The sequence below is a fragment of the Megachile rotundata genome, chromosome 11, assembly GCF_050947335.1.
Source record: "Megachile rotundata isolate GNS110a chromosome 11, iyMegRotu1, whole genome shotgun sequence".
NCBI classification, from domain to species: domain Eukaryota; kingdom Metazoa; phylum Arthropoda; class Insecta; order Hymenoptera; family Megachilidae; genus Megachile; species Megachile rotundata.
The window spans coordinates 16,523,674-16,546,359 of NC_134993.1; the positions used below are offsets into that span (position 1 = coordinate 16,523,674).

At 39.6% G+C, this 22,686-nt stretch overlaps 4 protein-coding genes across 10 annotated transcripts; 2 read left to right on the forward strand and 2 right to left on the reverse strand.

The window, feature by feature from the left end:
* The first annotated feature begins 33 nt into the window (after positions 1-33).
* Positions 34-2,653, forward strand: mTerf3 (mitochondrial transcription termination factor 3). Its single transcript, XM_003707714.3, has 2 exons — positions 34-1,111; positions 1,192-2,653. Exons 1-2 carry the CDS (start codon positions 187-189, stop codon positions 1,467-1,469), a joined length of 1,203 nt encoding a protein of 400 aa, XP_003707762.1. The 5' UTR covers positions 34-186; the 3' UTR covers positions 1,470-2,653.
* LOC100875993 (endoplasmic reticulum-Golgi intermediate compartment protein 3) lies at positions 1,528-5,144 on the reverse strand. Of its 3 annotated transcripts, none has more exons than XM_003707755.3 (8): positions 4,870-5,144; positions 4,271-4,429; positions 4,086-4,202; positions 3,964-4,004; positions 3,822-3,886; positions 3,529-3,752; positions 3,324-3,452; positions 1,528-2,177 (listed from the first exon to the last, which is right to left on the reverse strand). In XM_003707755.3, exons 1-8 carry the CDS (start codon positions 4,952-4,954, stop codon positions 1,840-1,842), a joined length of 1,158 nt encoding a protein of 385 aa, XP_003707803.1. In that variant the 5' UTR covers positions 4,955-5,144; the 3' UTR covers positions 1,528-1,839. The 3 variants fall into 3 exon arrangements, with proteins under 3 accessions (XP_003707803.1, XP_012151171.1, XP_012151172.1); XM_012295781.2 differs by having other exon boundaries at positions 4,746-4,887; XM_012295782.2 differs by lacking the exon at positions 4,870-5,144 and adding an exon at positions 4,494-4,800.
* Positions 2,502-3,311, forward strand: LOC100876106 (reactive oxygen species modulator 1). The gene is made up of 3 exons (XM_012295780.2): positions 2,502-2,653; positions 2,906-3,039; positions 3,114-3,311. Exons 2-3 carry the CDS (start codon positions 2,912-2,914, stop codon positions 3,220-3,222), a joined length of 237 nt encoding a protein of 78 aa, XP_012151170.1. The 5' UTR covers positions 2,502-2,653; positions 2,906-2,911; the 3' UTR covers positions 3,223-3,311.
* Positions 5,145-5,405: 261 nt separating the features above from the next.
* Positions 5,406-22,608, reverse strand: vari (MAGUK p55 subfamily member vari). 5 transcript variants are annotated; one of them, XM_012295778.2, is made up of 8 exons: positions 22,312-22,608; positions 17,982-18,097; positions 11,321-11,617; positions 10,099-10,335; positions 9,062-9,536; positions 8,666-9,000; positions 6,957-7,031; positions 5,406-6,778 (listed from the first exon to the last, which is right to left on the reverse strand). In XM_012295778.2, exons 1-8 carry the CDS (start codon positions 22,409-22,411, stop codon positions 6,602-6,604), a joined length of 1,812 nt encoding a protein of 603 aa, XP_012151168.1. In that variant the 5' UTR covers positions 22,412-22,608; the 3' UTR covers positions 5,406-6,601. The 5 variants fall into 5 exon arrangements, with proteins under 5 accessions (XP_012151168.1, XP_003707806.1, XP_076393124.1 ...); XM_003707758.3 differs by lacking the exon at positions 22,312-22,608 and adding an exon at positions 19,552-20,402; XM_076537009.1 differs by lacking the exon at positions 6,957-7,031.
* Between the last annotated feature and the right edge of the window lie 78 nt (positions 22,609-22,686).

Sequence of the window (22,686 nt, forward strand, 5' to 3'; positions counted from 1 at the left end):
AACAACTTTCATTGCGTATAGTATGTTCTAAAACACGTGATGGCGGTATTGTACCGTGTACACATTTCGATACTATTTGATATGTACAACGTATAACAATGCTGTACCACATTCTTGTTAATGAAATGTTTACTTTGTGATTTGTTAAACAAGATTTTATAATATATTTGCATTTTCCTATTAAATATGATACTTTTACGATCATACGTCGTTTTACGTCTTGCACGCTGCAAGACCAGTGAAATAACAAATTTTATTTCCCGAAATATCTCAAGAAGTTCACAACTTGCTTTGTGCACTCCAAATTATGCTTTAAAACATGAAGAGACAGAAAAGATTCTTAGTAAATCGGACTTAAAAATTACCACTTGCAATGATACAGGTTATGTTGAAAGAATAACAAGTGACGATTCCATAAAAAATAATGCCCACAGTATTGATATTTTAAATCCAGATACATCTAAATTGAGCGATGCTTTGGAGGATATAGATATAAAACTACCAGGACCATTAGATCCTTGTGATGAAGATCTTTCTCACATTGGACCTAATATCACTCCAACTTACAATTTTGCAAAATTTGCAGATAAATCAAATACACTTCAGCAATTGGTAAAATTAGGAGTTGAGTTATATAAATTAGAACGTGATAGAGATGTAGTAGAAATGTTTCTGTCTCTTGATTTTGATAAGGACATAAAACCATATATACAGTTTTTACATGATTGTGGTGTAAGTCCTGAAAATCTTGGTTACTTCATTACCAGAAATCCAAAAATCTTCAAAGAGGATATGGATGATCTTCACACAAGGATAAGATATTTAAGAGCTCATAAATTTACACCAGAGAAAATCAGTTTAATAATAAATAAGCATCCTCCTTGGTTGTCTTTTACGACAAAAGATATTGATTACAGATTAGGTCATTTTCAAAGTGCATATAAACTAACAGGTTCTGAAATAAGACATTTAGCTACAAAGTGTCCAAAACTTATAACATATGATATGAGGCGCATACGTGTTAGTAGCTTTGCTATAAAAGAAGAAATGGGTTTTAATTTGGTAGAAACACAAAATATCCTTCTTCAAGCACCTAGAGTTTGGATTAGAGGTGAGTAACAAAAGTCAGTTAAAAATATAAGTGGTCCATTTGATTACTTTATATAAATATGTACATTACTTTGATTTCAGCTAAGTCTAAAGTATTAAAAACTTTCATTTATGCTAACAACATAATGAAATTGTCCCATGCAATCATTAGCAGCCAACCACACATTTTACTGTGTAGAAAGCTCAGACTTCAACAGAGACATGAATTTTTAGTGCAGTTACAGAGAAATCAATATGATCCTTCAAAACCATTATATGTTTCACCAATGTCTTTGATTACTGGTAGTGATATTGATTTTTGTAAAAATGTTGCACATGCTTCTATTGATACTTATAATTTGTTTTTGAAAAATTATTAGTATATAAGGACATAATTAAACATAGGGACATAGTTGTATTATAATAAATATCTTCCTGTTTATGCAATAACATATTCTTTATTGTATGTATACTTTTTATTTAAATATTAAAGATTCTTATATACTTCTATAAATTTTTATGTACAATATTGTATATCTTACACAAAAACGTTTGACTTGTGCCAGTATTATTCAGTGTAATACAAAAGATCAATAAATCTTATTTTATTATATCAGCTGTTTTCTCGACAGTATATTCGATTACTGGATAGAACATTAAGCTACTTTACAGCAACCATGCATAGCTTAATTTATCGGTCATTATGAAAAATATCATCGATTATTCTGTAATATTTTTTGCATCTAACTTTTAACTGTATTTTCCTAGCTCTATTTTCTTCTGTATCGCTCTAACCGAGTGATACAAAAATGAATCGATCAATCCAGCAACAGTGAATACACCACCGATAATTGCACACATATTAGTCGCGAAATGACCGAACGATTTTGCTTTTTCCGTATATTTTACCATCAGCGGACTCAATTCATAGCTAAAGAATATTCCAGGCATACCGGATTCACCGCTGAGTAGAGATACTTGTCTAGCATGTCGTGTCACCGAGAATTGATTTGTTAATAATGTGGAACCATCAGCACGAACATAAGTCGTAGGTACAATTTTGATGTAATGATAGAACATCATCGCACCTGAAACAAACAAAGAAAAACTATAATATTCAATTACAGTAACTTGAGATGAAAATTGAATGTGACAAATTTAAGTAAAGTCATTGAATCGCGTCAAATTGAATTGAGCAGCGGAAAAATGTTCGTTTAGCGTCAAAGTTTTTTTCTGGGGTTGAAGCGGAAGAAGATTGAACAAACGCAATCTAACAATTCAGTGCTTCCAAATTGAAAGTAAAAGATCTTCCGATAAAATATTCATTCGTTATTGATTACAAATATTTCGATATAAACTGAATGTTCCGCCATTCAGTGACGTCATTGCAAACGGAAACACCGAGCAGTAGTTTTTTACGATATATGAGGAAACATGGCGTCTTTCTTATCCGTTAGTGTAATGTGTTAAATGAGTTGTGCAAGAGATTTGCAAGTTGTAACATAAAAAGAAAAGTACTAACACGAAAGTGAAGTCTAATTTTTTAACGACGAAATTATAAATCGTAAGTAACATCAATCACTAAAAATATTTACGATTTTCTCTACGAGCAAAACAATTTCTGATTATACCGGGAACTTAAAAAATAGTAGTTTTACAGTATGTTAAAATGAATTCGATACATTTTCTGTAAGATTATCGAAAAGAATTAATGTTACGCTTCTTGTTTATGCAAAAGAATCGTAATTTTTAGTTGTAGGATATGCCTACTAAATAGGTTAAGATTGCATGTTCACATCGGAAATTGTATTTGCAGAAGAAAATGCCGGTCGTATCAGGCGTGTATCAACAAGCTCCTTCATGCTGGGATAGGATGAAACTGGGTTTCATGATTGGATTTTGCGTTGGAATGGCATCTGGTGCTCTGTTTGGGGGATTTTCTGCACTTAGGTATACATTCATTCACTACAAATAATATTACACAATATTTCTGATTGAAAGTATAACAGAATATTTATTGTTAGATATGGATTAAGAGGGAGGGAACTTATAAACAACGTTGGAAAAGTGATGCTTCAAGGTGGTGGAACATTTGGTACATTTATGGCTATAGGAACTGGAATACGATGCTAGTACTTGAAGACTTATGTTTAATATTTAGGACACAAAGGATTGTAATGCAAGAGAATTCTGTTAAGTTCTTAATAAAATGTTTCTATGGACTAAGGGCATACCTTCCATTGCAACCATGGTGGTATCATCAATGGGATTTGTTTTTCCTGGAATGTTCAGCCCGAAGCTTAAGTGGCGAATCTTGTGGGTCATGTTGAATTGAGTTGACATGTATGGCTGAACATCATGCACTGTAAGCACAATTTAAAGCATAATATTTACAAATTTAGTTTATGTAAGAGGAAGTAACACGTGTTATTAACTTACCATGTACGTGATTAACTGAGAAACTATTGCCCGGTGCAATGTGAAAGCTTCCTCCTACTCTATTCACTTCCATATAACCATAGATTTGACACCCTTGAGTAAATGCAGTTTTCATTTTTTCTACTGATTTATCATTTTGACATTGTTTAATCGATCCTGGATCAGGAGGAGCCCAATTCTTATCGCTATAAGCTTTTCTTACATCTTCGCAAGTGTTACAGCATCTACAGGGTTAATTTAGATGTATAAAAGTTTTCCATTGAAATAATATATAAGTAATTATAACAATATACTTGATTTTTTCACTAGCAGCTCCATAACAATCCCCACATGTTTCGACAGTAGTACTTTCCACTGACTATATAAAATTAGGACTTTAAATAATAGGTTAATAGTTCAAAATCCTGTTACAAGAACATTACTTAGTTTAATTACCTTTGCTGTTGTTTTACTAAGTGCTTTAGTGTCAGTGATGTCTGTAATAAAATTGAAAAAACCAATTGATTTTAAGTTATTTAATCAAATTATTATAAATCCCTTGTAGCATTAATATATACCTGTCTTTTGTGGATCTTCTATAGGTTTTCCCTGCAAGTCTAAGCGTCTCTTATATATATTATGTTCTATTTGTAAATGCTGTTCACCTGTGGTATCCATCGCATCTATTGATAGAACTGAAGTGCACACAATATAATACATATCTGGTATCAATAATTGTATGCACAAGATAAAATGCACTTACGATCACAAGATATTGTAGGAACCACTATGTCTAGGTTTATTCTTAACTTAGAACCCCTCGAAGTGTCCACAAATAATTCTTCACTAAGAGTCGGTGTAAGATAATAATTCAGTTCAGTTAGAAACAAAATGGCCATGATAATGGTACTAATAATCGTCACTGAAAACACACACACACACAAGGGTTCACAAATATTGAACATAGGTTATGAACTCTTACTTACCATCAATACCAAATGTAAACAATAGGTGTTAGGTCACAAATTTTAACAATGAATTGATACTTAAAAAAATTTAAGCTATACTTCAATAAATATTAACAAACGACATGATTTAAACTTAAATATAACGGCATAAATGATGGCATAAATGGTAGTGAAATCGTTGAAACGGGGTTGAGAATTGAGGTTAACCATATCTAGACATCGCATTCTCAAAAACAACAATTAAAAACGTAATATAAGAGATAAACCGACATTTTTACAGCATAACAAGAGTCGACAGGAAGCCGGTTTATTAGCGAAACAACTTGTTACAAGCTGTTCGCGATAAAATCGAGAGGCGGTACTCGTGTTAATTTTGACAAGTGAAACACATTACCGACGGCACCACTGAAAGTTCGCACGAGAATATCCGCTTCTTCGCGCACCTTCGGGTGCACATCTAATTGCCGCAATATTTGCATGCTTGATGGAAAAAATGAACTGGCTAACACGAGTGGTATGACATTGACCGAACGGTACTCGGCGTGCTAACTTTTCCCGCAACTTGTATGTGACAACGCGACAAACCCGGAAACGTGGCAGACGGCAGAATACGATTGGTCGTTGCTGGTGCATCGAGTGCATCCATCGGCCAATCAGCAGTTGGTGTTCATTCATTCAATTCGTTTGAATTTCGTTTCGGCAGGACATTCGTTGCAAAGGTAAGGTTAGAAGGTAAGTACGATGGCATTTTTTATTTTGTTATAAAGCTTTCAAGTCTTGTCCGACCTACTTTTAAAAATGCAATCAACTTTTGTGATTTTTGTGCAATGCACATTTGGTTTACTGCCCTTCCTTATTTCTGTCATAATAAAAAAAAGAGAAGGATAAGGATAGTGGAAACAAGGGTAGCAATAATTCAAATTCGTAACAAACGCTCGATAAACTTTATTTTTTCTTGTATCGCGTGACACTATCGGGTCCTTCCGGTTAGACGCGGTTTCCGGGTGCACGCAGATTTCAGATCATTAGAAAATACTTGTCTTACGTAAAACTCTCGAGCATAAGAGTAAATCTCGTCTCGACATAGTAGGTCTTCGTCCGCAAGCCGACTTAAGAGGTGGAGCTTGCGTTATTAAGGCACTCTATGCCAGGAATACGTTCAGCGTGCACGAGGGGTACAAACGGAAGTACAGTCACGTGTAATTTAGGCTTCCATTGGTTAAAATAAACTGTAGGTATAGAAATATCCTACTAATCGTCTTATCTGTCTTAAGAAGACAAGAATTTCTATGCTGTACTTTTTCTGGCTTGGTTCTCCTTAAAATGTAAGCGGCTCTCCCTATATTTTCTCGTAACCAACAGAAACCTATGTTACACTCGAATGCACGCAGTATACAATATGTCTATAAAAGAACGAAAATTACATCCGACGATAAGTAGTACGATAAAATAAACGCGTGATTACAGACTGGTGGTACGAAGAAAATGAAAAACTTAGGCTAATCCTAATAAAAAATAATTGGACGGCGGTGTTTAATGCTTACAATAATGAGACCCATTCTCCATTATCGGTCTTGATCCGTTGAAGGGAATGTAACGAAAGAATCCTTTCGTTAGAAGATTTTAAAGGAGAACAGGTCGTAGTGTAAACTTAAAACAATATAACGTAAATGCTACGATTGTACTTGCTAGAAAAAAGGCGCACTGAAACGTGAGGCCGTTTCACCGGACAGTCTCCTTTATCGACCATCGTTGTCGCGTGTTTTTTGACATAAAGCAAACACAATTTCCAAATTTATCAAACCTAGACTCGGTACGGAACGTACTGCTGCTCACGCGCTAGGTGCGTGAAGCTTAACGAGTCTGTATCCGTATGTCAAATGGGGAGAAGGACGACATACTAATTACGCGTAGTACGAGCATAAGTTCCCTGTATATTGCACGGTGATACGATGCTATAAATAAAACGCGATAACGACACGTCCGACGATGGTCGATTTCTGACGAGCACATTTCATGACGCGTCCACGAAGGTCGACGTCGTTCGCGTTCTCCAGGCAGTAACGCGAGAACATCGAGTCCCCATCGCGACATTTGAACTCCACTCGACCTGCCACGAATCGTGTTCAATAGATCCAGTTCACTGGCACCCACTGGTGTTCGGTGGCTAAAGAGTCCAACGCGGCGATCACTTGTCTGAACGTGTTGTCGAAGTCCTCGTTCACGATCACTAGGTCGATGTACTTCTCATAAGCACGTTGCAGCGCCGCTGACTCTTCCAGTGTAGACTTCAAGTCGTCTTCCTGCGGTTCAACAACATGACGATTTAATTTAAAGGAAGTTGCTTCGTGACTCCGAAGACGAGTCAAGAGTTTTCATAGACAGCATTGATTTGACTGAATGATATTGATTAAAAATAATAGTAGACTGCTAGCAATTATACTACGCTACAACATCGAATAAAGAGCATGCGATACAAACCTCGTACAGAGAAGCAAGGGACTCCAACGTTCTGGCTCTTCTGGAGCTGTACCTGATGGAACTCTGGCGGTCAAACTAGCAAAGCCAACATCAAATACAAATACAAAAGATTAAATAAACAATACTACGGAAATTATGAGGGACAGGGGATGTATGTAGGAATGCAGGTCTTTCCTGATTAATTTCTTTGCATAAGTTTCCGGATATTTTTACAATTGGCACAGCGACCAAAATGAAACTCGGTGATTATCATTAAGAAAGTAATTCCGAAGACTTCTATACCTTTCACGTTATATGAAAGCTGATATAAAATCAATTTCACCAAGTTTCATTCCAGTTGAATTAGGAAAAACTAGGATACCTTATATAATAGCAGTATACGAGCCGTTCTTTTAATTGCAATTTAACTCTGCTATTCTTTTAAGTAGAAAAAAGAGGCCCGTGAATATTCAATATCACGGTCTGATGGAAGAAAAATAATGTTATGCAATATATAATGAATTTTATGGGGCAAACCAATGCATCGGGCCTGTCGTAATCGAACGTAAGTGCATGCGATACATTTACAGAAGGCAATTTATATACGCATTTACACGAGAAGGGTAAACAGGGAACGGCAGGCAGGGGTTCGAAAGGCTGCGGATCGTAAAAGATTTGATGGCTATGTTTGTTTTCAACTTGGCCATGTCTGTATCTTCACACAAATTTTCGGATCATTTCATTGCAAATTAACTGTTTCTCTCTTCTTTTGTTTCGAACGTATCTTTTCGTTACCACAAATCAAATTCTAAATATAACATTCGGGAAAACGGATCGACATATCGTTCTCGAAAAATATATTGATAAATTTCTGGTAATAGTTACTAAAATGATCGAATCGCGGGGCTTTTAGTTACACAGAGGAATTGTTTGTTTGGGCTACTTTCAACCAACCAGACATGTTCCTTTAAATCGAACGTGTTTTATTCTTCGGTGAACTCGTTGCGGGGATTCTGGTTATACGAGCGTCGATTCTTCGAATTGATCTTTGTTTAATTCAATTTCTTTTTATCTCTCAATCTCCGTCTGTGTATTCAGCCATTCAATTTGACGTTCGTTATTGCGAATTCGCGATAATAAAACGGGGATTGTTCTCTACGCCCGTAATTGAAGTCTACGAGTCAACAATGACATTTCAACTTGTAATATAATGGATCGAAAAAATATCGATGTAATATTTCGAAATCGTTTCAGAATTTTTCGACATTTATCACTTTCTTCGTTCGCATTACTCGATAAATAGGAACGATCTCGTTAAATAAATGTTTGATTCTCATTTTTCCCCGACCGCAAAACTTTGCAGCTGTGAACTTTGAAAGATCCATTTTGTAACAATAAATAATTCCGTAAATAAAATCGTTACAGGGAAACTGCGCCGATATCTTTTTGGATCCGTTGTATTTTCATAATAATTCTATCAAAGCGATGATTAAATTAGGACTGCTATATAAAATTATCATGGAACATCAAAGCATTCTCCATATCATTGTTCACGTAATTCGCACCGAAAGACACGTAACTTTTACATTTACACTTTGACTGTCACGCCACTGAATTACCATCCAAATATAATATACATCAGCTCCATAGGAAACTTTTCTCACAGAATGTGGCAGTGAAAGTGTGAAATAAAAGGGGAAGACAGGAGATCAGGGACCGTGCAAAATTACCGTCAAGTTTCGACTGCTCGCGCCGGTAGACCTTCCCAGGTCGTACAAACACTTCAACTGTTCCATTCCCGGTGCCGCGATGAAGATCACATATGGCATGAATTCGGTGCTGTTGTGGAGAATCTTCAAAGCAGCCGGGCTGCAGTCCAACACGCACATTTTCCCGGCTCTTATCAACTCCCGCACGGAATCGAGCTTCGTCCCGTACAAATGGCCACCGTGTTCTCCATATTCGAGATATCGATGCTCCCTGATGTCGGTCTCCATCGATTCCCGATCGGTGAACCAGTAACTTTTGCCGTCCTCCTCGAGTACCCTAGGTGGTCTCGAAGTGTCTAAACCCGGAAAGAGAAGCGTCAAGTTTTGCTTTTGAACAAGACAGTGCAAATATCTTACATGGAACAATGGTGCCAAATTTCTCTGGGTCGCTGTTTATCAGCCTGTTCTTCAGGGTCCTTCGACCGACGCCTCTAGGACCAACCAGGGCCAAGGTTTTGCGCCTGAACGGTGGCATCCTTGCTACTTCTTCGTACAAGAGTAATTCAGCACCGTCGAATTCGCCGTTCGATTTGGACTGGTACATCTTTCTCTTCTTCTTCTTCGAGATTCTGGTCCCGCAGATGCTGATCTTGTGCACGAAGTCCGCTTCAGGGGGGACGAACGCTTTTCTGCGTTCCTCGAGTTCCAAGGACGGAATCAAACCAGGTGGTCCGAGTCCTTCGCCCTCTACTCGTCGTGCCTGCCACCAGTTGGGGTCGGCTTGGTCCACGATTTGCAGTACGTCGCCCTTCTGGAACGGAAGGCCTATCTCTCTGCAGGGTAGCAGACTGTCTTCCGAGGGGTCGTAGTCGAATAACGCTCTCATGTAACACTGAAATCAACAGTTGCTAGGTTAATGTTGATCTTAACACATGTGGCGTTTGGAGAGATAACCTTAATGTATCTCCACTTACGGCCCAAAAGAGATACATACGATATAATACGAGGAACTAGGAAGGTATGTTTAGGTAGTCTGGCCATGGATTAATGAAATCTGTTCTATGCTCTTCAAGTTTTTACGATCAAGTTTAACGACGTCTATATAAAACACGTGGTTATGACCCTCGATTTTCAACACTACCATATTTTGATCGCAAGACTTTACTACCTTGTTGACAAAGTTTCGCCAATAAAATGTCCTGTGAATTTTGCTCTAAATATAGAGTCAATGTCGAGAACGTGAATTGGAACGAACGTTTCACCTGTCCAAACACCTGAGATTAAAACGAAGATAAATATTGCTGGATGTTAAGAGCAGGAGAAATAGAGCGAGGAAAATAATCTTGTCGAGATATGCACTTTATGTGGCCATAAAGCAGCTTGAAATGTTCGGTCGTACGAAAGCACATTAAGAAATGAAATTTGGATTTTGAATTAAAATATTTCGTCTTTACCGTGGATTTCAGAGGTCGATTGCCATCGCTGGCTATGCCAGGCGCCAATTTCAGCGTCAAATTCTCCTTAGCCTCGTGAATGGCTTCCTGAAGCTCCTCTGGATTGCGAACTTCCTTCCCGTTCACTTCAAGGATCACCTCACCTGTTCTCAGCAATCCTTGACGCGCTGCTGTGCTTCCACCCAAAATCCTGGCTATTATCAAATTGCCAGATTCGTCGACTTGCACCGTCAGACCCTGCAACAATGATCGCGCAAACTATGAAAATAAACGTTAGGAACGGTTTGTTTGCTGACAACCGGGATCTCCATTAGGCATCTTTTAATCTTTAAACCATGATGAATGAACGCTTCTTATTGAACCGTCTGTTTCTTTCATGTGCTCTGCCTTTCAAACTTACTGTTTGTTCTTCTTACTCCGAGCCAAAGAAAACGTATTATATTTGCGCGATTGTAAAGGTATTAGACATTGAAGATGTTGAAAATCGTCAGCATTGGAACGCTTGTTTGAAATATCTGTCAGTTGTTTATTTAAAGGGACAATACTGTAGCAGGTTTAGTACAACAGGAAAAATTTTTAAGGTGAATTGAATCAAATCAAATTACATCAAATTGAATTATATGGGATGTATGGAATTGAATCAAGTCGAGTTAGAACTGAAATAATGGCAAACCAAAGCACCTCAAGTTAAACCGCGCCAAATTCGAAGTAGCCACGTGGCGCTCTCGATAATAAACGTTTCGAATTATTTATGAACTGCAAGTAGCATTTCTGTTGTTTCTATCCGCGAGCTCGTTCACGATTTCCGAATGGGAATCCTCCCGCGTGTCGGAATGGTAAATCTCTAAAAGTAGATCCAGCATCGGAAAGTACGCGCCAATGAACGGTTTTATTTCTCGAAGAACGTGCTTCCTCTCTTGTTTGCCACTTTCTTCATCCGTCAGGACCGTCCGGGAACAAATCGCGGATGTATAAATATCTTTGGAACCGAGAATGCGACGTATTTGTAACCGCCGGAATTTTCAATTCCCCGAATTGCGTTGAAAAAATTCGAGAATGCTCGCAGATTTATTTATTGCTCTCGAAAGAATGCAAAACAGTCGGGACGAATTTATAACTTTTGTTTGCAAACGAATTTTTTATTCGAGATTCATTTTCAGTTAAAAAATATGATGATCATAAATGTCACGAAATTATTAAAGACTTGTCATGTTCGACTTACCAAAGGTTCGTCAGGTTGGCGTCTAAGGCCAACCATTCTGACAGCCTCGGTCCTCTCGTTAGTCGGCATCGTGGTTGGGGGAGGTTCAGGCTTCGATGGCGTCTCTTTTCGTTCGACAACGGCGTCGTGCGTCTCCAGAAGCGCCTTCAGGTGCGAACTCTTCAACAATCGCACGAGCTCGCGAGCGTTCTCGTCCCTGGAGGAGCGAAGAACGTGGCAGACCTCGTCGACGATGTCACAAACGGATGAACATACCGGTTCCACGTGGACCGGCGGATCCTCCAGACGCTCCTGGACCTGGAACAGAGTTAAACAGAGTCAGTCGGAAGGTTTCTTTAGGAAACAGGTTTTCGTTTCGGACCTCTGATCGTTTCCGTAGATAACGTTGGGATCAGATATCTGATTCTGCCTTCAGATTCTTTTGTACAGATTTTTTAATATCTTGGATAAGTTTTATCTGATAAAGACTACCATTTAAGAAACATTAGAATTTGTATTACGAGTTGGTGAATCGCAGAGAAGTGTGATATTAAAATATCGAAAAGTAAAGATTGATTTCAACACTGTTTCAAGAATCGTTTCCCATCGACGCGTTCAGGTATCAAGCATTCTCGAAGGTGGTTCTGAAACGCCGAGAATGACCCACTTTCGTAATTACTCCCTCATTGTTGTAACATTACATTGGCTGATTCAACTTGGCGTACGCTGCTCTTACGAGCCCGACTAATCGAATCAAACCTCGTTGACGCCGGGTCATCGTTGCACAATGATAATTTGACACCTCGAGTTGACGAATGGGCGAAAATTTCGTCTCGTTTCTACCTCCGCCAAAAGACAACTCGAGGGCAATTATGAGCATTAACATCGAATAACAAAGTACATATTTATAGATTCGAATGAGAAGCAACCGTAAGAGTGTCTATCTCTCTCGTGTACCTCGAGGAAGACAAAGAACAAACAAGGTTCCTCGTGCGGTGAATTTAATGCGGAAACCCGTTTCGACTTTCACAACCAGCAACTGCTCAGCCGTTTGCTGTTCATGGGTTTAACCAATACGGGGACACGAGTCGTCCATTTTGATCATGGAAAATCTATGAATTTTATGATATTTCAGAGATTTGCTGCGGAAATGAAATGTATGTCGCTTTTCCACGTGAGCAAAGATGACTCAACATCGAATCATTCGACTCGATACACGTGCATCGCAGATGCAACAGCTATTTTCACGATTCCAGGTTCAGTTGCAGCATTGATCGTACTGATTGCGACATGCAACGTTTGACATGTTTCTCGTCAAAGACCGAGGATTCGCACTTCCGGCGTGGTATCGTGTAAATTATTTGGAGATTTAGGAACTGAAAAGTTAGGAAACTTGAAAATCTAGAAATTATACAGATATTTCATTCAAGTATTTCGAAACGATAATCGTGAAACAATTAAAGTTTCATAACGACAATTAGCGTAGCTATTAGAGAGAATGATATTAAATATCAGAGAGTTTAGAGATAAGGTGAAACGGAAAACGAAGCCTCAGGTAATTCTCCATATTGTCGTTCGCATTAATTGCACCTCATTTGTCATGGAAAATGACAACGTTAGAACAGCTGGCGTTCAGCGTGTGTATGCTAGTGGTCTATAATAATTTTTGTCGTTCTTCCGTGACGTCCGTGAAAAACTCTCACGAAACACACCGAGCGTACGAAGATTGTTACATTCGAAGAGCAGCCAGGGTCTCGTTTGTTACGCGTCGATCGGAAAATATTTACTCGATCGATCGACCGTACAATGCAACACTATAATTTATACTGGGTGTCCCACGACGAGTGTCACCATGAAATTTCAAAGCCTTATGAAACATCGTGCAATTCAAAAGTTGAAGAGTGATGGCAAATAACTTTTTTCTATTAAAATTATTTATTGATATTCCCCATTGAATTCTCAAACTACGAATCATATAGGATATATGTAGATTGTGCAAACTATATATAGATGTGCAGTGACCTTTTCAATCTAGCTCCTTTACAGAATCTGTGAAGAACATTCGAATGGATGTTTCAGTGAACGCCATAATGGTCCATGGTGGATAAAATTCGCGCTTTCACCGAGCTCACGTGTTACCAGTGCTACAGTGGCGCCAATAAACATTAAAATTCACTAGATTAATAAAGAATCTCGATCTTGAAATCCTACTTATCAAAGCCTACACTTAAGCTATTTGCAGTTTCCAATTTTTAAAATTTGTTAATTCCCCAATCCTCAAAAATGCAAGAATGAATTGTGGAATAGAAACCTTGATGCGTCACAAGCCCTCCAGATCAAAAAGTCAACCTCCACTCGGGTCTGTAGGACCCAAAAGGAGGAGCACCTCTCCACAAGACTTGCTAGCTCGTTTTTCAAAAATCACCACACGAGCACCAACGCACAAAAACAGTCACAGAAGACAGTCCTGACTTACTTCGTGGCTGAAGAAACGTTGATGCAGAGGTCGCCTGTCTCTCTCTGGACGCTCCTTTGGAGAACGAATCAAAATCGAACCTTGAAGGAGTCCTGCGGAGCTGCTCCGACTGTGGCCTCGCTGGTCGAGTGGAAGTTAGTGTATCGATCAGCTCCGAGGTATATGACACCGCAGGGCCGTCAGTTGTGCGGGAAACTCGTGGCTTGGGTTAAAAAAAAATTGCCGAAGGGGACGAGTGGATGGTGAACACGGTGCACCACGGTGCGTGTTGCTTAGGTAAGCGGCGTCAGAAAACTGCCGCGCCTACTGACGTTTCTTTCGTCCCCACCGCGACGCAGACACGCTCCGTTCAGGCTGTTCGAAACGAAACAGGTGGGGGCCCTTCTTCGACGCTACGCTACGCTCGTGAGCAGGGCCGTGCATCCTTTAACGGTTGCAGGGTCATTTTGACCCGCCTGTTTTATCACTGTCAGATCGGGTAAAACCGGTGGAACTCGTAGCTTCGGACCATCCGGTTTAGGGGGACGGATTTAATGGGGCTTGAATTCATATTTGGTCGTATCTGAGAACCACTTACAGAGAACCACGTATTTCTCCATATTTCTATATTCTTCGTATCCCTAGATTTCCAGGTCTATAAGTCTGTATTTTTAAGTCTATGTGTCTCTAACCCATACACCTAGGTCTCTGTATCTCTGCATACTTTACATTCTTATACTCCCCATATATCTCCATCTCTTTATACTCTCTATCACCCATATTTCTATATTTTCTACGTTTCCATATTCCCCATATTTCCATATTCTTCGTCTGAATATCCCATATCGTCGAAATCGTTGCACGAAGAAAATGCATTGGCCGTGTTTACTAAAGTGTAAACGTGTAAATGCAAACGTGCCTTCGCAGCGAGGAATGTTAAACATTCGAAGTATCCACACGAAATATGGTGGGGGTTTCATCTAGTACGTATGTACTTTGCATTCCAATCGCACGCATTATTCTTGCGTACCGAAAGTGTGTCTGTGAACAGAGAACTTTCATTCGACTGGAAATAACATCCCATAATCGTGTCCGAACATAAATGTACAACGATGTTGGAATATAAAAATGATCGTAGTCATTGACACCGATCGGTTCGACTTCGCGATACAGGTAGGCCATCCTTCTAAAGATACTCGATAATCCGTTAGTTTAGGCGATACAACGGGATCGTATGACTACGGTATTGAATATAATCTTGAGAGTATCGTACCGCTTTCGTTATAGATCAATGGCAGCGAGATATTTAAAACGAACAGTTGGACAGAAAGTTTGAAATGTTTGTGACGATACTATGATTGCAATTTTAGGGCAATTGGTACGAGAGTTGCATTTACTCAGGAATTCGAGTACGTCATATGTATAAAGAAAAGCTATTCAGAATATTGTCCTCGAGGGCATACTCCTAATGCGAATAGGTGGAAAAGCTTGATGACTGAAAAGTCGGGGAACCCTTGTGATACGGATACGTCACTGCCACATACACGTGCGCGGTCCTCGCACACGCGTTCTCCTCCTTCTCGTTCATGCGCGCGATTACAAAGCCGGTTGAAATTACATCGTGCAGTGTACACGGCTGCACGCGACGCGGACTCGCGATTTCTTTGAGCGAATACGAGCGAGTGACGATGACTTTGTGACATTACTTCTCATACTCGCCGCTAGAGGGATATCTACAGTGCCCACATCTACTTTCTCGCTAGTACTCGCTTAATAGCCTCGCTTAATAGCTTTCATTTCGCAATAACGTTGTGCTAGCTTGCAGACTAATAATCAAAGAGCTGTAAAAAGTGCAAACAATTGCTCACATCTTCAGATTTTAGAGAACTTTAAATCGGAAGCTTATTTATTAAGGGAACCATCTTCGTCCCTTCAAGTTCACACTTCCCCAAAAGCTATCTATTACTATTTTATGCATTCTCCTTTCGCCCCGTTATTGACCAAACATCCCCCGAGGAACCGGAAAGCCCATGGGGACTGTCTCCCGAGAACAAAGGCGTGTTTCCTGCGGTGGGGAAGAAACATGCGAGTGAATCAGGCGGTGGCGCGCGACCGTCACAGGAAGTCGTTGGCAAATGCTATTCTAAGTTTTTATGAATAATCCTGGAGCTGGTTAATTGACAAATCATTGTCGTACTCCTCTGATAATCTCGTTAATTTGGAATTGACCTCCAGGAACCCGGCCAATTGACTCGAGGTCGCGAGCGTCGTCTCGCTTGCCTCGAGTTGAATTATGCCGACTACTTTGCGAAAGAGAGACTCTTCAAAACGGGAAGATAAACAAAGAAAGTTAATAATCGCTTCCTCGATTATTCTATTTGAAAGATTTTATGAACGTGATAATCATTTATGGTGGTAAAAAATTTAGATATTAAAAGTTTGGAAGGTGTTGAAAAATAATTAGCATAAAAATGCTAACAAAACCTAAAATTTTCACACGGTTTCACCCAGGCGTTGACCGGTAGGTATCAATCACCTAATTTCCTAGGTTCGACGGTCGCTTTTCACGCTCGTTTGCAAAGGTTTTCGGCAAACACCAGCTCGCATCAGCGCTTTCCATTGTTACCTGGAAAACAGGAAACGTACACCGGCTTCTCAACGACTTTTCGACACCAGACGTGGTTTCTACCTGTTGACCCCGAACAGAAGGATGGAATGTGGCCGAGCTGGCAGGTGAGGGGAGCACGCAACCCTAAGTGGGCCCTAAGTCTCACTGGAAGGCACGTATGCCTGCTTGGCGATTGGGACAAGATAATTTGGAACCGTTTTGGGTCACAAAGTCAGCCGACTTTAGATAAAAAGGGTCTCGAGACTTCTACCTTTCTACATACAGTTGCATTCACGATCTCTTCTTAATTAGATTTTTGTGAATTTTTAAAAAAATTCGAATTTATTCAGATATTTTTAAATCACACGATTAATCATCCAAATAGTCTACTCAAAGCACTCGTGTTCGTTACGATCATTCTCATCGAAACGATCTAGAAATATTTTTTCCGAACGATCATCGAGGTTGATTAATTGCAAATACAATTCCATTGTGTATTGTTTTTGGCAGCGTCGAAATAAACAACGATCAGAATCAGTTACCGCGTGTTTACGAAGACCGATTTTATGGAGGAAAAAGAGCCGCCACGGTAGAGATCGTTCATCATCATCGTTTCATCATTTTAAACTCTAGGACAGAGGAGAAACTCGAAAATGAAACATGAATGAACGGCATAAATTTTTAAAAGGTATCTGTTCCGTGTCGATGAATCCGTTTGATGTTCCTCGCTTCGAGACTCATCGGGGGTCGGTTTCGAAATGACTTGCTTTTAAAAATAGAAGATATGTAGTAAGAGTTTCAGACGAGTCAAGTTTCCACCATAAAATTAGGAGTTTAACTAATAAGTAGCTGCTTGATAAATGGCTACCAGATAATGAACATCTGATTCTGTAGAAAGAAATATAGGTTATGTTCGGTGGAGCATAAGTCTGCTTCAGGGTTTATTATTTTGATCATGGCAACTTGTTACACGGTTACTTTATCTTTTTTTCGGTTTTTTTATCCACCTATGGCTTAAGAGCATCAGCGTAAGATTTCCGGTAAAATATCGAGGAGTCCCATAAAGTCAGGAATGCAAGAACGAGAAAACAGTGTAGATCACGTGGTAAGAAAATTTCGAAGTATGCGTGTGTATTTCTTTTTACGCGCTGCTTGCATCACAACCTCCACGTAAAACGCCCACATTATTTCCGTCACGACACACATTTCAGACGAGCAACTTGGCCTTCGGTGAAAATATTACACTATCGCTGCAGAGTCTTCTTTCGTGACGAAACACGCGCGTCACTCTTTCTTCCATTATTACGCAACAATGTGAGGAGAAATTTCACAGCGATCATATATGCGCTACTTTATTTAATAATTCGAAATCAGCGGCTAGTTTTTATCCACCCTCGCAAAAAGACCGGTTCAAAACAACCGGACACGCTTTCGCCCACATTTTGCATCTAAAATATAATTTCATTTGAAAAGTATCAAAGCGTCTATATATAAATTGCTGAATTCTTTAAATTATTTGGATGAAGCGAATAAAATGGGGATGTGAACATTGCAAGAAACGATGATGTAACGAGTTGACAGAAGCAGAAGAGCACGAGTAAGAGTAAATGTTCGCTCACCTTGACGAGAGACGTGACAACAGGACTGTCCAGCAGACCCTTGAGGAACAGCAGGTCCGTATCGTCGGCCACCTTGCCCAACTCCTCCAGGTTGTCGCGTACGTGCATGAAGGCGGCTGGAACAGCGATCACGCACTTTTCCATCACACTGTGCAAGCTCGGGTAGGGCAACGACACTAGAGCAACCGGAGCGTCGGGACGAGGGTGTAAAAGAGGTGGGAATCGAGCGACGAGGGGAAGCCGGGTGTGGCCATCTTCCGGGTGGATCAATATTCGGCGAGCTACAGGTGGCTGCCAAGAGCACGAGGACATTTCGGTGCAAACAATCGAAAATTCGACCGTTGAACTCCTGCACCTTAACCTCTTCAGGAACATAGCTTCCTTTTAAATTCAACAGCGACTACGTGTGTTGAGATTTCTCTTTACCGTCAAAGTATAAAAAAAGTAAAAGCAAGCATTTCCTTTTCTTAGTTATCTCCCTAAAGAGGTTATCCCTTATCTGAACAAGTATTTCGAATGTAATCTGTAGCTGATATTAGAGTACGTTTAAAGATGTATAATGGCATAGCCTTGAAACGACCTGTGTACAAAGGTAGCTACTTTGGAAATCTCAAGAAAGTATCTATAGTGGAATCACTATTGAAATATTCAGGTGACTATCTTTAGATGAAACACCTTGTAGACAATAGCGTTATTACAGATCGATTGTTACTCTTTGAATGAAAATTGTTCTGTGAAAATAACGTGATGTAAACTGAAGGACTAAAGAGTCTTAAGAAGTCTTTATGGTGCTAATGACAGCCTCTAAGCTGCGCCAATTAACATATTGAATTCATTCGCGAGTCACAAGACCTGTTAGAATCATCGCTGCCCTTTGTTTCGTGTTTTCAATCTCGTTTGGCCACGTGACACACTTATATTTTTATCTAAACAATTACAGAATACATTTTAAATTCTGATCAGTGCAATAACGAGAATCTACTAATGTTTTAAAAATGAAATCATAATGCACAGTCCGTTTGAAAGAACCTGTATGTACACCGTTCATAAGCGAAGAAGTTAATTATCCATGGCACACAGCTCTTGAGTTTCGAGTGGTCTCGATAAACATAATCGACCATAAGCGACGTCGACGATAGAATGGCTATATGATAAATGCGTGTACTTACGATGATATCGATGCAACCGAGGTATACGGTGCCTAGACTTGCAACGAGCATTATAGCGAACACGAATATCGAGTTTCTTGTACGCCTCGACCTATTTCCTCGTGTATTTAAACTTCAGGCAACGGTAATTAAATTGATATAATATAATACGTGAAGGTATAGGGAGATGAATTTAAGAAAGTGGTATAAACATTTATTGGTAATTTTGGTATTAAAAAAATTTACCATTCAAGATTCATCGAGAATAAAACACGCTACCATCTTTTTGCTTCTCTTTCCTTTCTCTTCGAGACAGGCAACCTATCTAATCTATAGTTTACGCGCGAACAAGAGAGCAAAAGGTAATTTAGAAATTTAGAGATAAATTTAGATTGCAATTTATTTAGAGATAGGGGATTTACCATTTTCTATCTGAAACAGTTTTGCACCGTTCATCGCGTCGATGCTGTCCAACAGACGTCGATCTTCCAGTTTCTCTTTCCTCCCGAAGAAAACCATTTTCGCGGTTTTTTATCACTTTACTTTCTTCACTAATTAACTCACGAATTACCTGACCCTTGAGTTACAGCACCACTTCATCATTAAAATTCAGACTTTTCATTACTTCTACTTTTATTTACTTTGTTTATTCACTAAATAACAACTTTGTTCCATTGAACACACGCTTAACAATCGTAAATTTGATACATTTCCAACTTTTTCACTAATAAAATTATGTTTGTCTCTGTCTTCACTTATCATTCACTAATGCTTTTCGATTTCCTCCACTTCATTTTGACACTGTCCATCATTTCACGTACCGAAAATTACTTCGCGTAGAAATATAGAAGTCTCTGTTCACAAGCGTTAATGTGGATTCACAAATCTTGTACCATTAAACAAACAAGAATTAACAAGGATTATTTGTAATGGAAACGAACGTGAAGACGATGCGTTCAACGACACCACGTCGTGGTGAATGGAAACGTGTTGTGTTAACACCTGCCTTGTGGGCCTTGCTCTGCTCGGGGACTGAAAGCGACACCCTGTGGTGGTGACTAGACAACGAACTTCTCCACAGTTTGTCACATCTTATTCCGTTTAACAGGGTTGTAACTTTACTACGAATTGAACTTATTGTCCAAACTGATCACTGATAAAGTAATGGTCTTTGGATTTTGGTGTTGTATAATTATGTGTCTCCGAATAATAATGAGAGAAGTGGTGAGAGAATTTTCCCAAAAAATTCAACGAAAACACGTGTTGTCTTCACCGTGGAGAGATCGAAACTGGCGTACACGAGAGATTTCGTCGCGGAACGCTGATCAAAGGGAGAGGAGAGCTATTCTTATTTTTCCAGACAAACCAATGAGAGAGAGAGAAAGGGGGGCACAAGGAAACGTAAGCATCGTCGACTAACTACCCACCAGAATCTCGAGGCGTCCGACGAAGGGTCCAGAAACGAACCAGCTGCTTTCTGAACAAGAGGAAGACGAACGAGAGAGACAGCGTCGAAAATCAAAGAATCACTTGTGGAGGTTGCAGACATCGTTTGTTTGACTGTCTAATTCTATTTCGCATTTACGTCGGAACTGTTGTAGTAGATCCAGACGTGTGTGGCAAGACATACTGAAACTATTAACACGGCGATTGACGCAGGGAAAATAGACTCATGCTTGAAAAGAATATTAGAAATATATTTGGTCATTGATGACCCCCCAGCAGGAATACTGATGGGGTGCACCAGTGATTACTTCATGTATAACCAAATAATCCAGTGAATTAGGGAGTACATAAAAGATATCGGTTTAAAAGGCGTTTATTTTGTCGCTGACCAAAGAATCGCACCATTCCGGAACGATTAAGATCGATATTTTTCTTTAAAAATACACCCCATCTTCAATGACCGTTCACCGTTCCGAAGAGGAGAAACTGCTTCTTATCAGAGCAGTCGTAAAATTCTGACAGGAAACATCTGTTCCATATACGAGAACGAAGAAATAGCTGGAAGGAGGCACTTGCTGTTGGAACAGATTTTTCATCTGCCATTTCGATAGAAAAGCTTATAAAAATTCGATACGGTAGAGACGCGGTTTCAGACGGAATGCGAACGAAGGTGGAAGACCGAAAAAATGATATACGTTTTCGTAAAACGAGTGGAATTTGCGTTACGAGGAAAGTAATAACATCGAGAAAACAATTCGGCGAAGAAAGGAGCGCTTCGCGGGAGCTCTGAAATTTCTGAAAGGAAATTACGAGGTTTTGCAGAACAAGTTTCTGCAGGATATTTCTTAAAAGAGCCATCGTCGAAGATTAAACACTGGAAAGTTTGGGAGAAAATACAGCAAACTGGAATTCTTCGAAAAAAAGTTGTAGTTCCTTGAAGTATCGCTTCACAATTACCAACTTGAAAAGCTGACCATAATTATCGCATTTTGCATTCAAGGTCGAAACGCATGCAATTTTCGTTACGACCCGAATCGATCGCAGAGTTGCTCTAGCTCTTGTATTAATATTGATCCTCCGAACATCGACCACTTTTCCGTAACGCGCAAACGGAGAAAAAGCAACTTTAAAACACGATGTTCGGAGGAAAATATTTCCACGATCAAGTGTGGACATGGAGCTAATCATATTCCACTCGTGGTTGGTTCTAACACGTGTCCGAACCACGAAGCGGAAATTGGAACGTGAGCCAGCATCGAAGGTGCTTCCGCAGAAATCACGTTAAATTTAACAAGATCACAGCCACCTCGAAGAAAGAATCTTCAGAAAATGTTGAGCGAAGCTAGCGAAGAACGATAAGTTTAAAAAAGACCGAATGGATGTCCTTCGCTGAACTTTTTCTTTCCGCGCAAACAATGGCGAAATAAATGTTTCGAACATTTTGTAAAAATGGTGAAAAGAATCTGCTGAAAGAAAGGAGTTCGCGGTTGAATAAAACTCGGTGGAGCTTGATGGAAGTAAGGAAACTAATTTTCTGGATAATTTGTTGGAACGAAGTTTCGATTCCTTAATTTTACTTATATCGAGTTCAACAAGTTTGATTAGTTGGATACTTATGAAGAAAAATCGTGGAAGGACAATTTGCTCATGATACAGTAGACTCTCGTTATATTGCCACAGACGGAGTTCAATTTGGAGTTTGTAAATTTGAGTAAATTCCTAGTTTATAAACTTACCGGAAGTGGACTTGAGATGCGGCAGCTCTTTTTTTGGAATGATCGAGCATCCGCAGATGTCCTCGATGTCCATCATCGATTTGCTGTTCTTCAACATCATGATGATAGATCGGCATCACGATCAGTATGGATCCCAACCCCTAATACTCGTGCGGTGAGCATCAACTTCCGGTTGACTGAATCGTCGATCGATCGACGACCGTGCCATACTCTGAGCCGTCGAGAAACTAGCACGTGTTTGTCGAGGCGCGTCAAAGAAACGTTGGAGAGATCGATTGACGCGAAATCAAAATGGCAGTCAAAGATCCGTGAATCTATTCATAGATCAACGAAGAAGATGGCGATCAAGAGAACCGAACGATGAAGACCGCAACG

Coding starts and splice junctions, on each gene's coding strand:
- LOC100876106 (XM_012295780.2), top strand. CDS start 2,912: ATGCCGGTCGTATCAGGCGTGTATCAACAAGCTCCTTCATGCTGGGAT. Junction 3,040..3,113: donor GGGGGATTTTCTGCACTTAG/GTATACATTCAT, acceptor ATTTATTGTTAG/ATATGGATTAAGAGGGAGGG.
- mTerf3 (XM_003707714.3), top strand. CDS start 187: ATGATACTTTTACGATCATACGTCGTTTTACGTCTTGCACGCTGCAAG. Junction 1,112..1,191: donor ACCTAGAGTTTGGATTAGAG/GTGAGTAACAAA, acceptor CTTTGATTTCAG/CTAAGTCTAAAGTATTAAAA.
- vari (XM_012295778.2), bottom strand. CDS start 22,411: ATGATGTTGAAGAACAGCAAATCGATGATGGACATCGAGGACATCTGC. Junction 18,098..22,311: donor GCATCTCAAGTCCACTTCCG/GTAAGTTTATAA, acceptor TCGCTGTTCCAG/CCGCCTTCATGCACGTACGC. Junction 11,618..17,981: donor TTGTCACGTCTCTCGTCAAG/GTGAGCGAACAT, acceptor ACTCTGTTCCAG/GTCCAGGAGCGTCTGGAGGA.
- LOC100875993 (XM_003707755.3), bottom strand. CDS start 4,954: ATGCAAATATTGCGGCAATTAGATGTGCACCCGAAGGTGCGCGAAGAA. Junction 4,203..4,270: donor TCCTACAATATCTTGTGATC/GTAAGTGCATTT, acceptor TGTGCACTTCAG/TTCTATCAATAGATGCGATG. Junction 2,178..3,323: donor CACCATGGTTGCAATGGAAG/GTATGCCCTTAG, acceptor TGTTTGTTTCAG/GTGCGATGATGTTCTATCAT.